Below are 21,630 nucleotides of genomic sequence, written 5' to 3'. Positions count from 1 at the left end.
GGCACAGTCATGGCTCACTGCAGCCTCAACCTCCCAGGCTCAACCACTCCTCTCACCTCAGCCTCCTCAGTAGCTAGGACTACAGGCGTGCACCACCACACCTAGCTAATTTTTGTATTTTTTGTAGAGATGGCATTTCACCATGTTGCCCAGGATGGTCTCCTGTGCTCAACCAATCCACCTGCCTTGGCCTCCTAAAGTGCTGGAATTCTAGGTGTGAACCACTGTGCCTGGTCACAATATTTTTAAACCGAACTGAATTTTGAGAAATTTTAATAAAAGTTTTTTTAATGAATAAACATTCATTAAGTAGCAATTTGATGCTTTGGGCCACAATCAGATAAAATAGGCAGTACTACTTGTAGGAAGAAAAACTAATTTGAAAAGAAAAATTCCAAAGGTTTAAATTATGCTGCCCATAAAAAGGAAACATAAGTATGTAAAATCATGAAAACTGTCTTTCCTCACTAAGAAAACTGGGACTGCATCCTTACCAGCAGAAGCCAACTTATATTTCTGAGCCCATGTATTGTTTTAATGGTATAACTTATTGAAGAAAAATGAAATAAAATGGTATACACAACAAATATAACCATTTGTTCCAGGGAAAGGGGAAAAAAACCAACAGACTCTAGTCAAATTTTTCACCATCTTTCATGCTCTCATTTTTAAATCAGTCTAAAACACAAAATAGGATTACTGGGGTCAACTTGCAACTGGGTTTGGAGAGAACACATTAAATCTAAAGATGTTCAAATCATTTTAGAGAAGTAAATCACAAAAGGTATTTTGATAGATTGGTATTCATTAAAAGCACACAATAACAGCTAACATTCACTGACCTCTTACCAAATGGTAAGCAATGTGATAAACACACTCACCATCTCATTTAGCCATCAAAAAAAAAAAAAAAATCCCATTGAAAGTATATTATTCTCACTTGACAGATAAGGAAAAGGAGGCTTGAGAGTTAAGTAACTTGTTCAAGTTCACTCAGCTAGCTAAGGTGCTTTACTCCTAGTGCTCTCCAAATAAATGTGGGACTTACCATGTAAAGCTACATCAAAAGATCCTACAGAGATGCAGAATGCCCAAGCAGGAGGCAGCAGGCCCATGAAGATCTCAAGTTCTAGTTTATCTGACCTTAGATAAGAGATAAGCTTTGAGCATTACTGTTTTCCTAAACTAAAAGATATATTTAATTCAGTTCCCTGTGCAAAGTTATCAATGAAAATCCTTTCAAAATCAGTAATACAGCAACCTATCACCTAGAATTTTAGAAGATACTTGTGTGAGGAAGAGGTATAGGTACATATTGGACTCCTGCACAAAGAGACAAGAAAATACTGTAAAGTTTCCATAAGCTTTTCATCCTCAAATCCTTATACATTCAGCTGCTCCTGAGCTAGATATACAAAAGAAAATGCTACCAATTCTGAGGAGTTGATATGTAAAATAGTCAATTAAGAGTTGTATGATCTGAAAGTCCTGGAATCTATTTTCTCATTTGTAAAATGAGAACATATACCTCACAAGTTAGTAGCAAAGATTAAATGAGAGAAGGTAATATAATGCAATGATCACAGTGCTGAAACACAATATATGGTGGTAAGCATTCTATGCAGTGATCACCTCTGCTTACAGCGCTCTCCAAATCCTCTCACCACTTTCTCTGGTCCCTCACCAACAACCCAGGTCTGAATAACTTGCACCCTTCCTCAGGCTGCCACTGAGACATCATTTCCTTTAAAATGCTTTTCTATTCTTCCCAAATGGCTTAGGTGTCTCTCCTGTATGTTCCCTTGGAACTCTGCAGTTTATTGCTTCCACAGCACTCAACATTTTATTTGGTTAACTGTATACTTACTTGCTTATTGCTACTTTCATCTAGGATGGATAAATATGAATTATAGGAGCTAAATGATGTAAACTTCCAACATAAGTAGTAAAATTTGCCCACAATATACAGCACCCTAATAAGACAAAGGATATCTACAACACAAACCTTACAATTACTATCATGCTTGGTAGTAAACTGTGAATGCTTCTTCCTGAATTTGGGGACAAAATAAAGATGTCCACTATCATCACTTCTATTCAACACTGGATTGGAGAGCCTAGTCAATGCAATAAAGAAAAAGTAATAACATATATAAAGATCAGGAAATAAGAAATAAAAACTTATTATTCACAGATGACAGACATGATAGTGTATAAACTATAAATGCAAAAAAAAAATCTACAAATTCTTTCAAAAGAATCAAGACTGTCCAAGCTATTAAGTGAATTTAGCAGAATTTTTGGATAAAATGACAAAAGACAAATATCAACTGTGTTTCTCTACAAGCCACAAAGAATTGGAAAATAAAATTTAAGAAAAAATGCAATTAAAATATATCACCAAAAAAATAAAATGCATAGTAATAAATCTACTAAAAGATATGCAAGACTTCTACAGTAAAAACAAAACACTGCTAAGAAAAATTAAAGACTTAAATAGATAGTTATACCACGTTCAAGGAAGAATTAATATTGTTAAGATAGTAGTTGTTCCTAAATTGGTCCATAGATCCAATATCTTAATCAAAATGAAGCAGATTTTTTGTTATAAATGGGCAAGCTGATTCTAAAATTCAGCTAGAAACGCAAAAGGCCCAGAGTAGTCAAAGTGAAGTTAAAAATATCACGATTTACCATAAAGCTACAATAATCAAAACTAGTAACAAACTAGACCAACGTAACAAAACAGAACGACTACAAACTAACCAATACAGTTATCAGTTTCGTAAGAAGGCATTACTGTAATTTAGTGGGGATAGGTTGGTCTTTGTAATAAATAACATTGGTACAATTATATATCTACATGGAATGTAGGACCCTCTCTCACACAATACACAAAAATTAATTTGAAATGGGTCATAACAAACATAAATAAGAAAGATAAAACAACAAAGCTTCTAAAAGAAAACACAGAATAGCATCTTCAAAACCTTGGGGCAGGCAAGATTCTTCAAGAGAACACAAAAAGCAGCAAACATAAAAGAAAAGACTGACATATGAGACTTGACTTCATTAAATTTAAGAACTTCTGTTCATTAAAACACACACACACACACACACACACACACACACACACACAAAACCAGGTATTAAGGAGTAAAATGGCAAGCCGTGGCTGAAGGAAGACATTTGCAACATGCATATCCCCAAAATGAATCTACCTGCAATACATAAGAAATCATAAATAAATTTTTAAAACACATATAACCCAACATAAAAACAGGCAACAGATTTGAACAGTCACTTCACAAAAGAAGACACATAAAAATTTACTTAACATCATTCAACATGGACAAATGCAAATTAAAACCACCATGAGACAGCACTAGATAACCATCAAAGTGGCAAAAATAAGACAGATAATGCCAAGTATTAGCAAAAATGTGGAGCAACTCGATCTCACATCCAGTTGGATTTCACTTTAGAAAATGTTTTGGCAATTTTTCATGAAGTAAAACTGTATGCCTATGCTACAATCCAGCAATTCCACTCCTAAGTATTTACTCAAAAGAAATAAAAACATAATCTTAAAAAAAGACCTGTACAAAAATATTCACAGTAGCTACCCTGTAACAGCTAAAACAAGACAATTCACTGCTCATCAACAATAGAATGGATAAATGGTGACCCATTCATATAAGGAAACACTACACAGTATTAATACAGTATGAACTACTATTCCATGCAACAAAGCAAACGTAATGATGACTAAAGAAACCAGACACATGACATTTCCTGTTTTTCTTTTGAGACAAGGTGTCACTCTGTCACTCAGGCTGGAGTGCAGTGGCACAATCAGAACTCACTGCAGCCTCAACCTCCCAGGCTCAAGTGATCATCCTGCCTCAGCCTCCCAAGCAGCTGGGACTATTGGTATGCACCACCATGCCTGGTGAATTTCTTTATATTTTTAATAGAGATGAGGTTTCGCCACATTGCCCAAGGTGGTCTTAAACTCCTGGGCTCAAGTGATCCGCCTGCCTCAGCCTCCCAAAGTGCTGAGATTACAGGTATGAGCCACCGCGTCTGGCCCACATATGATTCCTTTTATAAAATACGAGGTAGTGACTGGAAAAGGCAAAATCAAGTCCTCTGGTGTGCTGGCAATGTTCTATATCTTGATTTTGTTAGTAGTTACACCAATGTATTAACATATTAATAATTCAACAAGCTGTACACTTAAAATATATGCGCTGCACTTTATTATAAAGTTACACCTCAATTGTTTTTAAAAATTTAAATCTTTTACACAAAATTAGGTCAAAAAGTATAGTCAAACCTAATGTTTTCAGGAATATTCCTTCATGTCTGATTTTAATAAGAAAACTCTCTAGCAAGATATAATAAATATAAAAATTGAAGTATAAGAATATACATAGTAGTATCTGGTCTAATTTTTATGGTATTGAAAAGTCAGTCCAAAATTTATAAAATTTATAAATTTGTCATGTTTCTAACACACACAAAAAAGAAAGTTACTCTATGTCCTTAAAAAAGGTACTTGAACATTAATGATTTTTTTCACAATAGTTCCAAAGTTTAGACTTTACGGCTCCCCTTTATCAAAATATAAATAAAAAAGAAATCACCAAAACAAAATATAAGTTCCTGCTTCTATGACAATTTAGTACATTCTAAAGAGCATCCCTTTGGCAAATCATTTATCTTCATCCATAAAGTGCAGAAAGCGAGATTACCTCTAAAGGCTATTTTTAATGTTCAAGGATTCTATGATTCTGACATTCAACTAATTAAAAACTCTGATTAGTTTCCCGAAATACCTTCCAAAACAGAAGTCTTTTGTGTGACATTCAGTCTTAAATCAATACTATATTCATATTTACCCTTTTCCAATCTTTTCTCACATTGGCCCTATATAAAGCCCATGCAATTTCCTTTCTCCTTATTTTTGTTAATGTGATGTCCTCCATATAAAACATCCCTCTCCCAGCTGGGTGTGGTGGCTCATGCCTGTAATCCCAGCACTTTGGGAAGTCGAGGCAGGAGGATCACTTGAGGCCAGGAGTTAAAGACCTGCCTGGACAACATACTGAGACCCTGTCTCTAATATTAAAAAAAAAAAAGAAGAAAAATCTTAGCCAGGCTCCTGCTTGAGCCCAGGAGTTGCCACTGCAGTGAGCCATGATCATTCCCCTGCACTCCAATGTGGGCAACAGAGTAAGACTCTGTCTCAAAGAAAAAAAAAGAAAGAAAAAAAAAATCCCTCTTCTAAAGCTTTATATTTGCCTAACAAAATCTTTGTCATCTCTAAATATACTCATACATTAAAATATTCATTATGCATCTTCTCCATGTAGGGCAAGAAACTAGACAATAGACTGAGGACAAAGAAACAGGCCATGGTTCCACTAATAATGTGGACATGTGAAAAAGACTAACCCTGGCTGGGTGCGGTGACTCACGCCTGTTATCCCAGCACTTTGGGAGGCCGAGGTGGGTGGATCACCTGAGGTCAGGAGTCCAAGACCAGCGTGGCCAACATGGTGAAACCCCATCTCTACTAAAATACAAAAATTAGCTGGGCATGATGGTGGGTGCCTGTAATCCCAGCTACTTGGGAGACTGAGACAGGAGAATTGCTTGAAACTAGGAGACGGTGATTGCAGTGAGCTGAGATTGCGCCACTGCACTCCAGCCTGGGCAGCTGAGCGAGACTCCGTCTCAAAAAAACAAACAAACAAAACAAAGAGTAACCCTAATACAAGTTAGAAACAAATAATTGGCAAAAAGGCCAATTTATATTGTCATAGTAAAAACAAAATAAATAAGCCTTAGACCTAGCTGCAACTCCCAACCCTTTCAATTTTCCCTATTTTATTCTGAGATAGTCTTCTCTCAACTGTTCCGTATCACTATAAGACTTTTATATCACTTACTCATAATACCATTTATATATCTGTATTATTCCCCCAATATATATAAAACTTAAAAAAGACTTTTTCCTGTATACTTTTCATATCCACTAAATTTTTTAAGCACTAAATACATTCAAGTAATAATTTTAAAAACTACTTGCCAAAAGTGAAGATCTCCCATATTTTATCTGATAATAATTATGGCCAAAGAGATTATAATTAAGTAAAAATTAAAAGAATTTGCACCTCACTGGAAATTCCTAAGGCAAATTTTATGGAAAGTTAACCAAGAGTTAGGTTCCTTGAAAAACTGAATTTATTCTTCTAAACTTTTTCATAAAGGGAAAAAATTGACTTATTTTCCTTTTAAAAAGTTTCCCAAAACACTCTTATATTAACCTGAAATATATAAGCTTTGATACTTTATCATATACCTACAAAAACAAAAATATAAAACTTAAATTACCCTCTGCCTAAAACACTCAATCATTCCATGTCCACAAAACAGTATTTCTGAGTGTATCTGTATTGCAGCTGACAAAGTCTGAGCTATGTGACACATTTCTATAACAGTAGTGCTGCAGAAAGATTAATATCCATTTTTTACATTTAACCTATTAACAACTATTTGTATTTTATTATGCTGTATATAGTTATAGTCTAGAAGGATGTGACTATTTGATTACATAATCAAATTTATATAAGCACCATAATCTAGTATGAATTAGCTTGCTATCTGAATATTTCAAAACACTACCATTTAAAAATAGCTAAAGTTTTTCCATCAAGCATTTCAAAAACTTAAATTCACAGCCTTATGTAAGATACAATTCAAAATCTATCTCACCATTTTACTCTGAATAAACTCATACTGTACCTGGTTACTACCATGGCCAAAAGGAGTACTAGATAAATTAGTGGTTACACTGTGCAAAATAATTTCACCACTAAGAGATCCAGAAGCAATGTAGCAATCATTCCAATTGTATGTTACACAAGTTACTTCATCTTTATGATCCTGAAAGAGAGAAATGAAAGTAAGTACGCTGCCCCATAACCCTCGAACAGCCCATTTTCATGTTTCTGTAAATACCATGTATTATGTACTTATCAATCTAATATTTGCTTTAACATTTTCCTCAAATACACAGAGAATTATTTTCAATAATGATAAAAATGGTCCAGGCACTTTACAAAAGAGAGAGAGACATTATGGAAAGGTAATTTTCTACATGGCATTATGTCTACTTTAAAGAATTCACTTCCTCTGACAAATAACAGGTATTGCAAGTTGACTACTTTGATTTCCTGCTTTAACATGAAAATGGCAGAGAATATGCTAAATGAATGATGGAGGCAAAGTGTCAGAGGAAAGAGAAAGAGCTACTGTGAATGAAGTTGGCAGAGGAAGCTTTATGGAAGACATAAAGCTGGAGTTCAACCTTAAAGAAAAGAGAAAAATCATGGGAAGGGGAAAGAAACCAGACATTGCAAAACGGAGGAGTGGGAAGAACAAATGAGCGAGGCATCTGTGAGATAACAGCAGCTGCTTCCATTTGCTCAGAACCTACTAGTGCTAGGAGCTTTATATATTATTTAATGCTTAGAAAAGCCTGAGGGGCAAGGTTATTTTGCCCATTTTATAAACGAAGTACATGAGACACAGAGAGGTTAAGAAACCCATGCAAGCTCACATAACTGCTAAGTGACCAGGATTCAACTCCATGTCAAACTCCAAAGCCTCTGTTCCTTCCACTATACCAGGCTGCCTCTCAAATCCAATTAGGAATACACTTTGAGGAAATAAAACTTTCAGGTTTTAAACAAACTGAGTTCACAAGGACTATGTTTTCCAACATCAAATTAGAGATGTCTAGCAGGAGCAGAGAAAAGTTATCAAAATTGGGAAAAGAGTTTTTAACAGGAAGATGCCATATCTCAATAATACCAACAAACTAAGCCCTGTATCTAATAATTATTTATGTAATGGCAAGAATAATAGCTATGATAGTCCACTTACAACTTTTTCAAGTGGTCCTTCAAGTATTTTCAGAGATTTCTTTACCTTTTATTCCATTTCTAAAACCAAGGAACGCTTGCTATCTTGAGGAAAAAATGTTTGATGAAAAGAAAAAAGGAAGAGCAGATATTTTGGGTATCGTTCCCATTTGGGAAATTAAGAACATGTGGTCCAATGTAATTTATATGACTTTATAAAGAGGCAAGTGTCTTCCTAATTTCAACTGTGGAAAGTAAGTCATTCAGCAAACATTTACTAAGAACCTACCAAGTGCCAGAGATTGTGTTAATCACCAGGGAGAGGACTGTAAAGATTCAAAGGTAAAACATTAGATTTCCCACTATCACAATTAGTCAAAATATTCATTAACAGAATGAATGAGGGAGCTAAACATTATGAATTTCACACCAAAAAGACAGAAAACCATCCAGAGTAATTGGGAAAGCTGAAAATGGAAAAGTGTATCAAATTTTGCCATGCAGGGATGGGGTAAGCGAAGCTTACACGGGTGATGGGTTAAAGAAAGCTCTTCCTCTGTGTATGTGTCTAGATATATGTTTATATTTTTCATATTAAAACCTTTTTAAAAGACAAAAATTAAATTTAAGATCAACTTCTAAATATTAAAAAGACAATATAATGAAAAGTAGAATTCCAAAAATATAACCAGAGACTATGTTGTGCTAAATATTTTTATTTTCTGAAACTACCAAAAGCTAATTATTAAAGAAACATTAATTGTAAATAGTAAATTGGTTTACAAAATATTACCAAGTTAAAAATACAAACAGATAAAAAATAACACAAACAAGAGCAGCCAAATATACTACATAACTAAAAAGCTGAACCCCCAACTCTGATTACTATATTGAATACTATCATCCCAAAACAACTCTCATTTTTTCCAGCTTGCCCTAAGGAAAGATCCCTGATGACCACAAACCATAGTTTAGAAAAAAATGAGTGAAGTGGTTCATTCAAATAAGAGTAGAACTAAATGAAAAAAACAAGAAAAAAGTTTTAAATGTTGATCATATGCATCAATTCTATACATGGAAGAAAAAAGACATAAAAACAAGTTTCCGGCTAAATAGCACCTTTATTTTCCCTAACCATTCTGAAGCCCCTTATTTTTATCATAAAAGCTCAAAAATAAAAGTTTGGTAAGTACTCTAAATGCATTAAGATATCCATTTTTTTGTAAAGATTTTTTTTTAATTGCTTACCTTAAGAGATCGATGAATTCTTTTTGATTTTAAATCCCAAATATTAACAATGTTATTTAGGCCTCCGCTTACCAAATACATAGATGTAGAATTTAAATCGACACATGTCTGCTTTTGCTATTTAAAAAAAAATAAAAATAAAAGTTACCTTAATTTAACAGAGCTCAGAGCTGACTTTCAGGTCTCATTCAACACTTAATAAGCATGTGATAAATATTTGTTAAATACTAAAAACATGCTAATCTTGTACTAAAGAGCCACTCTCTCATTGTCTTTCTTCCACATGGATCCAACAGCTTTTAAGGGGGTCAAAAATGCTTCAAGGAAATCAAATAGATGTGCGTTCACTTCTGTGGACTGGTGACAACACAGGAAGCTTAGGAGACATTGGCAGTCCTGGTCTCCCATCACAGTTTGTTTGCCCATCCTATCTCCCCTTGATAAAGCCTGTTCTTGTATTTCCACAGAATATCCTACATTAAAATCAATCCCCAGCTCAGAAATGCTAAAAATAGAAGAGACTTTAAAGAATTTCCAGTGTAGAGTCCTCATTTTACCAATGAAGTAAGTTTTTTAAAAGAAGTCAAGATACTTGCCCTAAGTCTCCCAGCAAATCTCCCTGTTAAGGAGACCAAGTCTCAGACATCAGGTCATCAAAGTCCAACCTCACTTGTTCCCCATCTCTGTAAAGACACCATCCAGTTTCTCAAGACAAAAACCTAGTATAACCCTTGATTTCTTGTTCTCCCTCCCCTCCAATCTATCAGTAAGCTCTCTAAACTCCAACCCAAAAATGAATCCCACATGGGCTCCCTTTATCCATAGCTACTACTAACACTAACCCAAACCTTGCCAAACTACGACAGCAGCTTCCTAACTGGTTTCCCTGTTTCCACTCCTGCTTTCCTATATTCTGTTCTTCATAAGTAGGGTGGACTTTACAAATGTAAATCAGATCATGTCTCCTTCCTGTTTTAAAAATCTTCAACGGCTTCCAATCACACCACGAATAAACTCCAAACATTTACCTGGCTTTCAAAGTCCTATTATCTGGGCCCTACCTCATCTGTTACAATTTTCTTCCTCATCCACTAATTCTCCAGCCATACTGACCTTCCATTCCTTAAATATACAACCCTATATTTGCCTCAAGGCTTCTACACAGCTATTCTCCTTGCCTAGAAAGCTAAATTCTCTGAACCTTGTTTGGAAGACCTTCTGGTCAACAGATCAACTTAAGAGCCACCACACTTCAAGGGAACTCCACTGGCTACTTAATGTAACTTGCTATTGCAATATCTTATTTTAGTTATCCGCATGATAACTTATCAATATCTGGGTATTTTTTGTTTACTAGTTTACTGCCTGTCCCCTGCCAGAATGTCAGTTTCACTAGCACAAAGCTATATCCATGCTCGATCTTTATAGAATGGCTAAAATACAGATGTTATCAAGTTCTTCTCAATGAGTATCTTTGAGTGTCACCAATCTGGTGGTGCCATCAGTAACTATGCTACACAGAACACAATGGTGCATTTTTTTCCTATGCACTACCAAGTTTCCTATGCACTACCAAGTTAGTGCATTTTTCAGATGCACTACCAAGTTACATTAGTTGTAACTTCCACAGTGCATCCTTGGATTCTTCAAATTCAAAGGGGGCATTTTATAACTTCGCTGAAAGTTAAACGGCAAGCTATGTAGGTTTAGGCAAATCATCTCACCTTTCTGAGCCTGTGTTTCTGCATTTGAGAAACGAAAGGTGAAGACTAGATCTACTGTTCTTACTTTGAGAGTCTATGCTTCTCAGAAATATCCTCTGCTCAAAAGAGATTCTTTAAAGAGTGCAGATGGTCCCCTTCCTCTAGCCCTTCTCCCCCATTGCATGTTTAAGTACTATAAACATGCTAATCTTGTACTAAAGAGCCACTCTCTCATTGTCTTTCTTCCACATGGATCCAGCAGCTTTTAAGGGGGTCAAAAATGCTTCAAGGAAATCAAATAGATTTGTGTTCACTTCTGTGGACTCCAGGGTTCCTTCTAGCTCTGAAATTTTGACCAAGAGTATCAACTAACATATAAAAATAGCAAGATGCACACAACATCAATGTTTCAGTACAGTTGCTGTAATTCTCCTGCAAATACCATTCTAGGAATTGACTTTGGTGGAGGGAGACTAAGAAGATTTAAAATCTGGTTGTCACTGCAAATCAGGAGAATTTGCTAAGAACTATCAAAACAGCCTTTAAATAAAATAGAAAAAGATGGTGTCCACTGAAGATCAATGTATTGAGACTCCAATCATCACAACAACTACAATTACTCTTAAGGGCTCAAAATAAAACTTATATTTAGAGCTGGCTAACCCTGATGATAGGTCTTTTTTAATGATAGTGTATTATTAATGCAACTAATGAACTTAAATAATTAATGGAAATTGTGTGGTTATTACAGGAATCCTGTACTGCTCAAGGTGCAAGGCAAAGGTACATTCTACTTTAAAGAGGTGAAATACAAAATCAAAGAAAATAAATATGAACTTAAAGTTCCACTCTAAAATTTTTAAATGAGTAGGATCATAATTTATTTTCTCAAGTAGAAAAGGTCTAATGCCTCAAACAATACACGAGTAAGAGGATTTGAAAGTTACAAAAAGGTTATTAGCACATAAATATGTTACTTTAAACATTACTAGTAAAAGCTAAAAAACCAATGTTTGCAAATATTTTTATAGCTAAATCAAAACAGACTGAAAATTTGACCTCAACTAATCTTACTTTTATTTATCAGCATTATGATATGATTTGTTAACTATGGGAAAGAGGGCTAAGAATCATAGCAACTAATTTGGAATATTCACAAAACTCTTAGAATTATATAACACTTGTAAATACCATCTGTTATTTTTATACTTAAAAAATAAAGCTCCCAAACACCAATTCACTGATTCTAAGGCATAATGCATAACAGTAGTACATATATATAGTGGTAGAGTAGAAGTTAAAGTGGTTTTGACGTTGACATTAACAAGTGTTTTTTGAACATCTTAGGATACAAAGATCCAAAGATGGTTAAGATGTTTTGCCTGCTCTTGAAGACTTCAGTCTGCCTTTTATCGACCAGGGACATTCTATGCCTTGATTTCGCTTAAGACAGGTTAAACAGAGTGCCTCAAACTCCATTTCTACTGTTAGCAGATGTTCTCTCTGTCCCAGTCTCCAACATCTGTGGGTTAGAACTGAAGTTCAGGTCAATCCCACTGGATACCTTTAGGAGAGGATTGATAAAAATCATGAGTCCTCTTTAAATTAGTTGAGCTTTTATTCAATTGTCCTGCTGTTTTCTTTCTAATTGGGCTACCTTACCTATCCCAGTGTGTAAAATTATGACAATCCATAATAATTTAAGATTTGCTATGAAAACTTTGAAACAAACAAAAAACAAGCTATCAACTACTCATACCTTTTTATTCAAATCTTATTCTATTTAAAAAAGAAATAGCTTTCAAGGAATGTGACTGGAAATGAAGAAGCCAGTATCATCCTCAATCAGAGGGATTAACTTATAAAACAAAAGGATAGGCTGCCACGCCTGTAATCCCAGCACTTTGGGAGGCAGAGGCAGGAGGATCACAAGGTCAGGAGTTCATGACGGGCCTGGCCAACATGGTGAAACCCCGTCTCTACTAAAAATACAAAAATTAGCCAGGTATGGTGGTGGGCACCTATAATCCCTGCTACTTGGGAGGCTGAGGCAGGAGAATTGCTTGAATTCGGGAGGCGGAGGTTGCAGTGAGCCAAGATTGAGCCATTGCACTCCAGCCTGGGCAACAGAGTGAGATTCCATCTCAAAAAAAAAAAAAAAAACAAAACAAAACAAAAGGATAAGGCAACAGTATGCAGTGACAGCTTCATTTAAATGCCCTGGGACCTAAGCCCACTTTGACCAAAAAAACCTGTTTAAGGAGCGCATGGGGAGGCTCAGACAGGTCCCTCAGTACAGGTGGACAGAATCTGAAGCAGAGGGCTATCATCAGCTATGAGTCTGTTCTTGATGGTCCTGAGCTCAAGATCAGTAAACTAGTGCCGTGTCATTAGAGTTCATCTGCTCAGGTCAACCTAGTAACCTGTGTGGGACACTGTCCTAAAATAGCAGCAACAGGAATCCTCTCCCACAGAAGGAAAATGAAGAAACGAAGGGCCTAGTTAACAAAATTCAAGTCTTCAATTGTTCCCCTAATATTCAAAACTATTTTACCTAAAAATACCTCAGTAAGTACACATATCTCATTTTTAAGTGTTACTGTATTATTTTGAGCTTAAGTTAAAAATGATGCTTTTAAAAACCTTTATATTTAGTTGCAAGCACCACAATAAACAAGCAATTGCCAGTCAAGCAAAACTAAGATTTTTAACAGTTTAAAAAAAAAAATCACTTACCCCTTCAGCAAGCTCTAAAAGTGGAACAGGTTTACATTTGCAACTTGAGACAACTATTTTGTCGCCACTGGAAGATGCTGTTACTAAAAAGTTATCTAAATGAAGAGTTATGGAGCATCAAACAATCCATGAACATCTATAGCACTAGAGACTATTATAAGAATTGCAATTATAAAAGCAAACACACTAAGACAATGAATGAGTAAAGCTTATAGAGTAGCTTTCAAAAATAGCTCACATTACTATTAATAATTACTAAGACTAATTCTCTTTGCTACTACTGCAGGGAAGAACTAGCCTTCCTTCTGACTCTGCTATCACTCAAAAGATATTTAACCCATGTGAAATACTACTCTGTTTTCAAAGAGTAGGCCAGAAGGGCTAATTTTATCCTTCAAGAATGAGAGCACGATAAAAGCAGCATCAGCAAATATCAATCAACCTTTTCATCTACAGAAACTGTCCAAGATATTTATTAACCTAGTGCTTGGTACCAATCTAAACTAGGAAGCAAACATCCACACTAGTCCCCTATTTTTCTATTTTTTAAAAAAAAGACCTGATATTTTCCCAGAACATGAATTTTTGTGATAGAATGTTACAATTTTAAATTAAGAATGAATATTATAGTAACCTGCAAACATTTTACAAACATGTATGGTTAAATAGGAATTGTTTGTGTCATGAGTTTTAATTTTTAAATAAAATTTAATTGAATCTTAATTTAAAATTTTATTTACCTTCTTTTACATGAATCATAAGTGGAATAATCAGTAAACACAAAACAGTAAGTATTTTAAAACTAAAATGATTAAATACAACAATATATAACCAAGAATAAGAGTCTGATTTTGAGAGTCATAACAAATTAAAATATCAGAAGTTTAAATCTGTGCTTTTTAGCAATTAAAATGTGAGTAAAAACAATGGAGAAAGGTTAATTAGACACTCAGAATCCCTAACTGCATTAACTTTTGAATGTTCTGCATAACTTTCAGGTATTTTGTAAACAGAGCATGGACTGTAATTTTATTACGATACATGATGCAAATCAAATCATTTCTACCTAGATATTACCATAGTGAGAAAAACCATTTCCCTTTCCTTGACTTCTTCCTATGTTTACCACTACTTTTCTCCTTAGAATATAGAAAAAAAAAAGAACTGAAACATAATGTGGGTGGGTAATCTAGTTACTTTTGTATTTCTCTTGTAGTTTTAGAAATCATGAATGAGAAAGTGAGGAACATAAGCTAAACGACAAAAAACAAAAAACTAATCTCTCTGGCGTCTCACATTAACCCCATTCTTGGAATCTATGCTATGTGGACCCCAAGTTGCTAAGGCTGGGAACTCTTTGATCTTCAGTAATTAACCTCCATGGAAGTGATCAAAGCCTTATTAAGAGTAAGACTGTATGAAGGCTTTCAGTGCACATCTGCTCACGCAAGAAAACGATAAGACCAATTTCCAAAAGTCATACAACACTATCTCATAGCTACATCAGTTTTGTTGCTAGACTATTAAGCAGCACATTAGTAAATGCCAACTCCTAGTAAAACTCCTTAAAACAAAAGTCAACCAAAAAATAATCTTACTACAAATTGCTACTTTTATATAATAAGAGGGAAAATTAAGCTCTAAACATAATGAAAATCTAAAAATAGAGAACAGCAACTTCACACACTTGTCGCTCTCTTTAAAATATTTTCCCTACTAAATATCTGGAAAGTCCTTCAAAAATGTAGTCATTTCACCATGAGTTTGATTAACAGAGTACCAAAATAATTTGTTGTACTGCTTTAATACAAAATATAGGAATGATAAGGAGGTAAATTTAATTCAGTAAGAAAATTTGTCCTTCTTGTTATAGACATGCAAGAATAGTAAGGCTCATATAAAACTTTTAATATTTTTGTTCCTGAACCAGTCATATTTTAAAGCTTTGATTTTTTTCCTTTCACCAGAAAGCAGAATTTAATACTTTGGTGTTGATAAAAATCAGACAAATGTTAAAAATTTGTTAAGAAATTGCATATGAGTTTCACAAAAGAAAATCTCTAACAGACCAATTATATAAAACATTTTCATATAAAAGGTGATAGGAGAACTGTGGTTACAGCAGTGGTTCTCTACTGGGAGTGATTCGGGCGATTCTGGAAACATTTTTGGTTGTGACAACTAGAAGCTATTAGTACCTAAGGGGAGAAGACCAATAAACCTTCTCCACATGGTACAACATACAGGAAAGATCCACAACAAATTTTCTGCCCCAAAAAGTCAATAGCGCAGGGTTCAAAAACCCCAGTTTACAGTCTTCACTCCCTCATTTTATTTTATCCACATTTAGGAGCTCACCAAGACAGGGGAGGTGTCAATCAGAAACATAAAAAGCTTAGAAAAATTCAATCTAGGTAACTTTACTATGTCTGTTTAGGAAAAAAGTAGTTTTCATCACACAGAGAGGAAGGAAGATATGGAGAGTACATCAGTAAGATGGAGATATTGGACAATTTTTTATCTCCTCCCAAACTTGCTTCTGCCTTCATGTTCTGTCTTTAATTTTCAGTTCAGATCCACAAATACCCAAATGTAGATGCAAAAACTCATTCCAAAACCTTTTGGAATTATTTCCACAATTACCAACCTTATTCCATTTGGTTCATTAAGAAACTTTTCATAACTAATTCTATGGTGTAGACAGAATATACTTTTTTAATAGCAATGTTTTCAAATGAAGTGGGTTGCAACTAAATTTTTTTTAAATGAACCCAACACATAAAATCAGAGTGCATTCATATGATACATTGTTTTGTAAATTACTATTTTATGTTATCTATCCTTGGTAGCAATGCAAAATACATTACTCAGTATGAGTCACATGCAAAAGTTTCACTGACAGTGGTTGTTTAACCTAATAAGTGGTTTGTGTGTGTGTGTGTGTTTTTTAAAGGATACTATTGCTGCTCCAACATACTGAGCTGATTCCATGTGGTGATGTGTGTGGGTTGAATGTATCCACCAATGTCATAGATGAAGCATCCCATATTTTGATATCATCTCCTGATGAAGCAAATCTGAGGTTTTCCTGCATGACTGCGCCTACAAATAGTTTAAAACAATATATTTTTAAAACATTTAAGAACAGACATACTCAAAAAAAGTTCAAAATCTAATCTAAAACAAGTGGCTCTAACTCATCCATTTTTGTTCCAAACAGTGCACTCACCAAAGTAGTTGAAGTGATCTTCCTAAAACAAAAGCCAGATCACATTCTCTCAGCTGACCATTCCAATGGCTCCTCACAGTAATGATAATGAAATTGAGCTTCCTTAGCCTGCCTTACATGTCCTGGCCCCCAGGTAACTCTCCTCTTTCTTTTCACTGGCCTTCTCTCTGCCTCATGCAAAGGCAAGGTTATTCTCACCTCAGCGTCTCTTCATTTGCTGCTCCGTGTGCCTAAGATGCTATCCCCAGATTCCCATGGTCCTCTCCTTCTCATCATTCAGGTCTTAACTCAAATGTTTCCTCCTATGAAAGGCCTTTCCTGACCACCCTGGCTAATGCAGCCCCTTCCTTACCTGGTAAGGGACTTACCAGTTTACTCTATATCCCAATACCTGATTTCATTTTTTTCATAGCACTTCCTACTAATGAATTTTTTTTTTTTTTTTTTTTTTTGAGATGGAGTTTCACTCTTGTTGCCCAGGCTGGAGTGCCAGGGCGCGATCTCGGCTCACTGCAACCTCCACCTCCCAGGTTCAAGCGATTCTCCTGCCTCAGCCTCCTGCGTAGCTGGGATTACCGGCATGCACCACCACGCCTGGCTAATTTTGTATTTTTTAGTAGAGGCGGGGTTTCTCCATGTTGGTCAGGCTGGTCTCGAACTCCCGACCTCAGGTGATCTGTCCGCCTCAGCCTCCCAAGGTGTTAGGACCACAGGCATGAGCCACCGCGCCCAGCCACTATCTGAAATTTTTATTTGTTTTCATAATAATGTCTGTCTCCCCACACCAGAGTCTTGAAACATTCCTGGCACAAAACAGTTTCTCAACAAATAACTATTAATAAGTAACTTCCTAATTATTTAAAAAACATATGATAAAGTAGCATTTCTGCAGGTCAGAATCCATTCACACCATTTTCCAAAACCCTAAAATTAGCAATATGGTCAAATGAGATGCCACTAAGTCCCCATACCAATTCTTGGACTACAATACCTTCAATGATTTATTCAGAGTATACAGTTGAAACATGTAATTCTAACAAGGTGATTTCACAAACCAAGGAAGTCTAGAAAACAGAAGGCAGGGAAGCTGCTCTAGGCAGGCACCTTAAAGAGCAACAGGTAGCAATGAACTGAACGATAGGTGAGAAAAGGGAGGCTCAAAAGTACATGGGAGAAAAGGAAAGCGAGAGTTCACAGAATTATACCTCCCACACCTTCCTAGTATGGAAAGTGCAAGACTACTACACAGCATTAGTGATGTCACAGACAGGTCCCCGAGTCACCAATACAACAGCACACCTACGTCTAGTATAAGCCATTTCAGAGGACAAGTTAAAGACATAATTATAAAAACGTTTCATTCTCGAGACAAAAAGTTAAGGTAATTCACTCATGTGCTTCCTTATGCTCCATTCATCTGACACAGTGCTATGAAAAGCCATTAAAGTCACCTGTCGAAACGTAACACAGTGTTTGGATTTGGAGCCTTAAACATGTGTAACACGTGCCCCGAACGAACTGCTGGAAAAGCGATCTCTAAGCCCTGTAAACACAACTGCAAGCTGTGTCTACCTGCATCTTACACCAGGCCTATTGAGCTGCGGGGTGTAGTGGGTAGATCACCGAGGCCAGGGCTCTGAAAAACTGGGTTCGAAAGACCCGCTCCAACTTAGGAGACATAATTCGCCGAGTGATTTAATGTTTGTTTCCCGCTCTTAAAGCGGGGCGGGGAAGAGGACTATCTGCCCACCTACTCCGGTCTTCTAAGAACTGAGCACATTTAAGGGAGAGACTTTACATCAGTCCCACAAAGAGGGTCCCATCGAAAGCGAGCAGTCAGGACAGAAGGCGGTAACGTCGGCCTGGCTTCAGGGACAGCTGCTACAGGAACCAATTCAACTACACTACTCAGCTGAAATGAAAGTTCTCCAACTTTCAATCACCGAAACTGCACTTTACTTGCAGGACAACCGCTCAACTGAGGCTACCCTGTAAAATGCATCCGAGTACCTGGCAAAAGAGAAGTACTTGAGGTTGACAAAAAAGAAGACAGACTTGTGGAGACGAGGCAAACTTTTCCGGGGCAGCACAGCCACCAGGGCCGCCACCAACCTACCCTAGTTGACCTGGGCCGCCTCTCGGGGAGGTGTGCGACCCCGGCCCGCGGCTCCCCAGACACTTCCCAGCCCAACGCGCCGCCGCGCCCCTGCCCGGCAACCGCTCCGGGCGCGCGAAGCCCAGGGACCTCCGCCCCGCCCTCTGAGGGGGACAGAGGGGGTCTTAGGATACGTAGGGTGCACGGACGCGGCGGGCGAGGCCCCGCTGACCTCAGGGCCTCCGGAACCTCACCTCTCCGCAGCAACACAACAGGGTGCCGCGGCCCGCTCGGCGCTGGGCTTCCGGCTCCCGCCTGGACTGTTAAACTTCGGCGGCCGGAAGTCCCGCCCCGAGTGACGTCAAGGGGCGAGGCGCTGCGTGCGGCTGTGGCTCCTGGCCGGACTGGATTTGGGGTACAGAAGGTCTGGCCAGGGCGGCGCTGGGCATCCGCGGGAGAAGTTATCCCAGTGCCAGGGTGGGAACTGCGGGCCGGGGCGACTCTCTCCACGCCCCAGCGACGGAGCTCCGGCCACTGTCAACTGCTCCTTTGTCATTCACTTGCTGACTGTCTACTGTGTGCTAGCACTGTGCTAGACTCTTGGGTGTACAGTGATGATTTAGCCTGGGGATACAAGAGTACAGTGAATTCTCGTGGTCCTTGGCCTCGTGGAGCTTACAATCCACTATAGGAAGCTGACGTTATTAGATACTTAAATGGAAAGTGAAACTATGATAATGAAAGGTATAAGATGCACCAAGACCCATAATAAGGGAAACTATTGTGGATGTGGATATAGGATTGTGGATGTGGAAAGGATTCCTACATGCAATTTACAAGCCAGGAAACGCGCTCAGGCTGAGAAATAACCCGAAGAGTAGGCGTCTGCACTAACCTACTTCAAAACCCATGATCTTTTTTTCATCATGCTGCGAGCTCGGTCAGGAACATCAAACATCATCTGGTTGGGAATTCTTTTGAAGGGGATGCTTCAAGGTGGAAAAGAAAGTTACTGAACCGAGTTTTCAAGTGCCCCTCCCAAAGGGCCTTTTGTAGCTCTACTGACAATTTTTGCTGAGAATATTTATCATAAATATGGAGCATTTCTTCTGCAAAAAGTGTTATTCTTTCATCACAACTACATGGGGTGTGTTTCTGAACTAGGTACATAAGCCCCAGTTATCTGCATTCATATTGCAGATTATTGGAAAATTCTAATAAGTGCATTTTTTTCAGAGCAGAAATTGAAATCATAGCCAAGTTATTGAGGTTCATGGGGGAGTGGAAAAAGGAGAAAGATAGCAAGCAGCAACTACCTTAATTGTACAGTCTGCAGTTCTTGAGGCTATGAAATCCAATTTGGGCAGGGAGGAGGCCCAGAAAGTTGGGAACTAAGAAAGCAGAGTAAGGGAGTGGGGGCAGGGAGAATGGGAGCAAATGGAGAAAAGAAAGCTTCAAACAAAAAGGACAATTAATTAAATCTCTGAAAATTGAAGCCAGCAGGAAAATTGAGACGACTATATGAAAATATATATAATAATACGTGTAATATAATATATACATATATAATACTAGCTATACATATAAAAATAAATATTGAACACTTTACTAAGCACTGTATTTGTGTGTCTAGACGTAATGTGTATGTATGCTATATATATATAATTTCATCTTTCTGAAAACACATGAAGTATGTGCCATTATTTGTCTCCGCTTTACATATGAAGAAATAGAGGTTAAGTAACTTGCCCAAGGTCACAAGTTTAATAAATGGTAGATTCAGAAGTTAAACTTGGGACCATAGGACTGCAAAGACTGTCCCAAACCATTATGCTATACGGTCAAGAGCCATAATACAGTATAAAGGGCCAAATGGAAACCACTCCTCTGTCCCCACTGATGCTACGGCCTCATCAAATCTTACTAGCCTTGGAACAGTCCTGTCATTTTTGTCCCTGCCTCTGTGCCTATGTACATATTGTATGCTCAGTTCTGTATAATAGTTTAAAGAACAATAGATGCCAAATGTTGGAAGCCTTGCTAATATATGAATTATATAAACATATACAGATTTCCAAAAGTAGCCATCACGACAAAGAATATTTCTAGAGACAGAGAAATATTTCATAATGATAAAATGGTAAATAAAACCACAAGCCATTATCAATTTTAAGTGTATATGTGAACATAAGAGAATTTTGAAGCATATGAAGAACAAGTACCAAAGCTAAAAGGGGAAAAAGGCATACCCATAGTCATTGTTGGAGACACTGACAGAATTTTCTCAGTAATTCATAGAACATCCAGATGATTTAAAAAAATCAGAAAAGATGTAGAAGATCTGTACACTACCAACTATTTTAACTGACATTTGTAGAATACTAGAGCCAACTACTTCAGGGTAAACATTCTTTTCAAATACACGTGAAGATGGAGTATATATTGGGCTATAAAGTAAGTCAGTAGATGTTTAACAGAATAAATCTTACAGAGTATGCTCTCTGATCACAACAGTATTAAATATAAACTAAAAAACAATAACTCACCTAGAGAAGCCCCAAACGTGAAATAAAACAACCTTACTTCTAATAGCCCATAGGTGAAGGAAAAAATCAAATCACAAATATTAATAATAATAGAAAATATTTGAACTGAGTGATAAGTAAAATGCAACAATAAAAACTC

At 36.8% G+C, this 21,630-nt stretch overlaps 1 protein-coding gene across 4 annotated transcripts in view; it reads right to left on the bottom strand.

Annotated features, from left to right (window-relative positions):
- Positions 1–19,297, bottom strand: part of NEDD1 (NEDD1 gamma-tubulin ring complex targeting factor) — a 46,062-nt gene extending 26,765 nt beyond the window's left edge. Inside the window, exons 1-5 of one of the 4 annotated variants that reach the window (XM_050749312.1) lie at positions 19,200–19,297; positions 16,580–16,723; positions 13,622–13,716; positions 9,183–9,299; positions 6,814–6,954 (exon numbers count right to left, since the gene is read on the bottom strand). In XM_050749312.1, the coding sequence (XP_050605269.1) occupies positions 6,814–6,954; positions 9,183–9,299; positions 13,622–13,716; positions 16,580–16,715 (489 nt within the window). In that variant the 5' untranslated portion in view covers positions 16,716–16,723; positions 19,200–19,297. The other 3 variants (XM_050749310.1, XM_050749313.1, XM_050749311.1) reach the window with 3 other exon arrangements.
- Between the last annotated feature and the right edge of the window lie 2,333 nt (positions 19,298–21,630).

Source organism: Macaca thibetana, chromosome 11, assembly GCF_024542745.1.
Source record: "Macaca thibetana thibetana isolate TM-01 chromosome 11, ASM2454274v1, whole genome shotgun sequence".
NCBI lineage: Eukaryota > Metazoa > Chordata > Mammalia > Primates > Cercopithecidae > Macaca > Macaca thibetana.
This window is presented reverse-complemented; position numbering and strand designations above follow the sequence as displayed.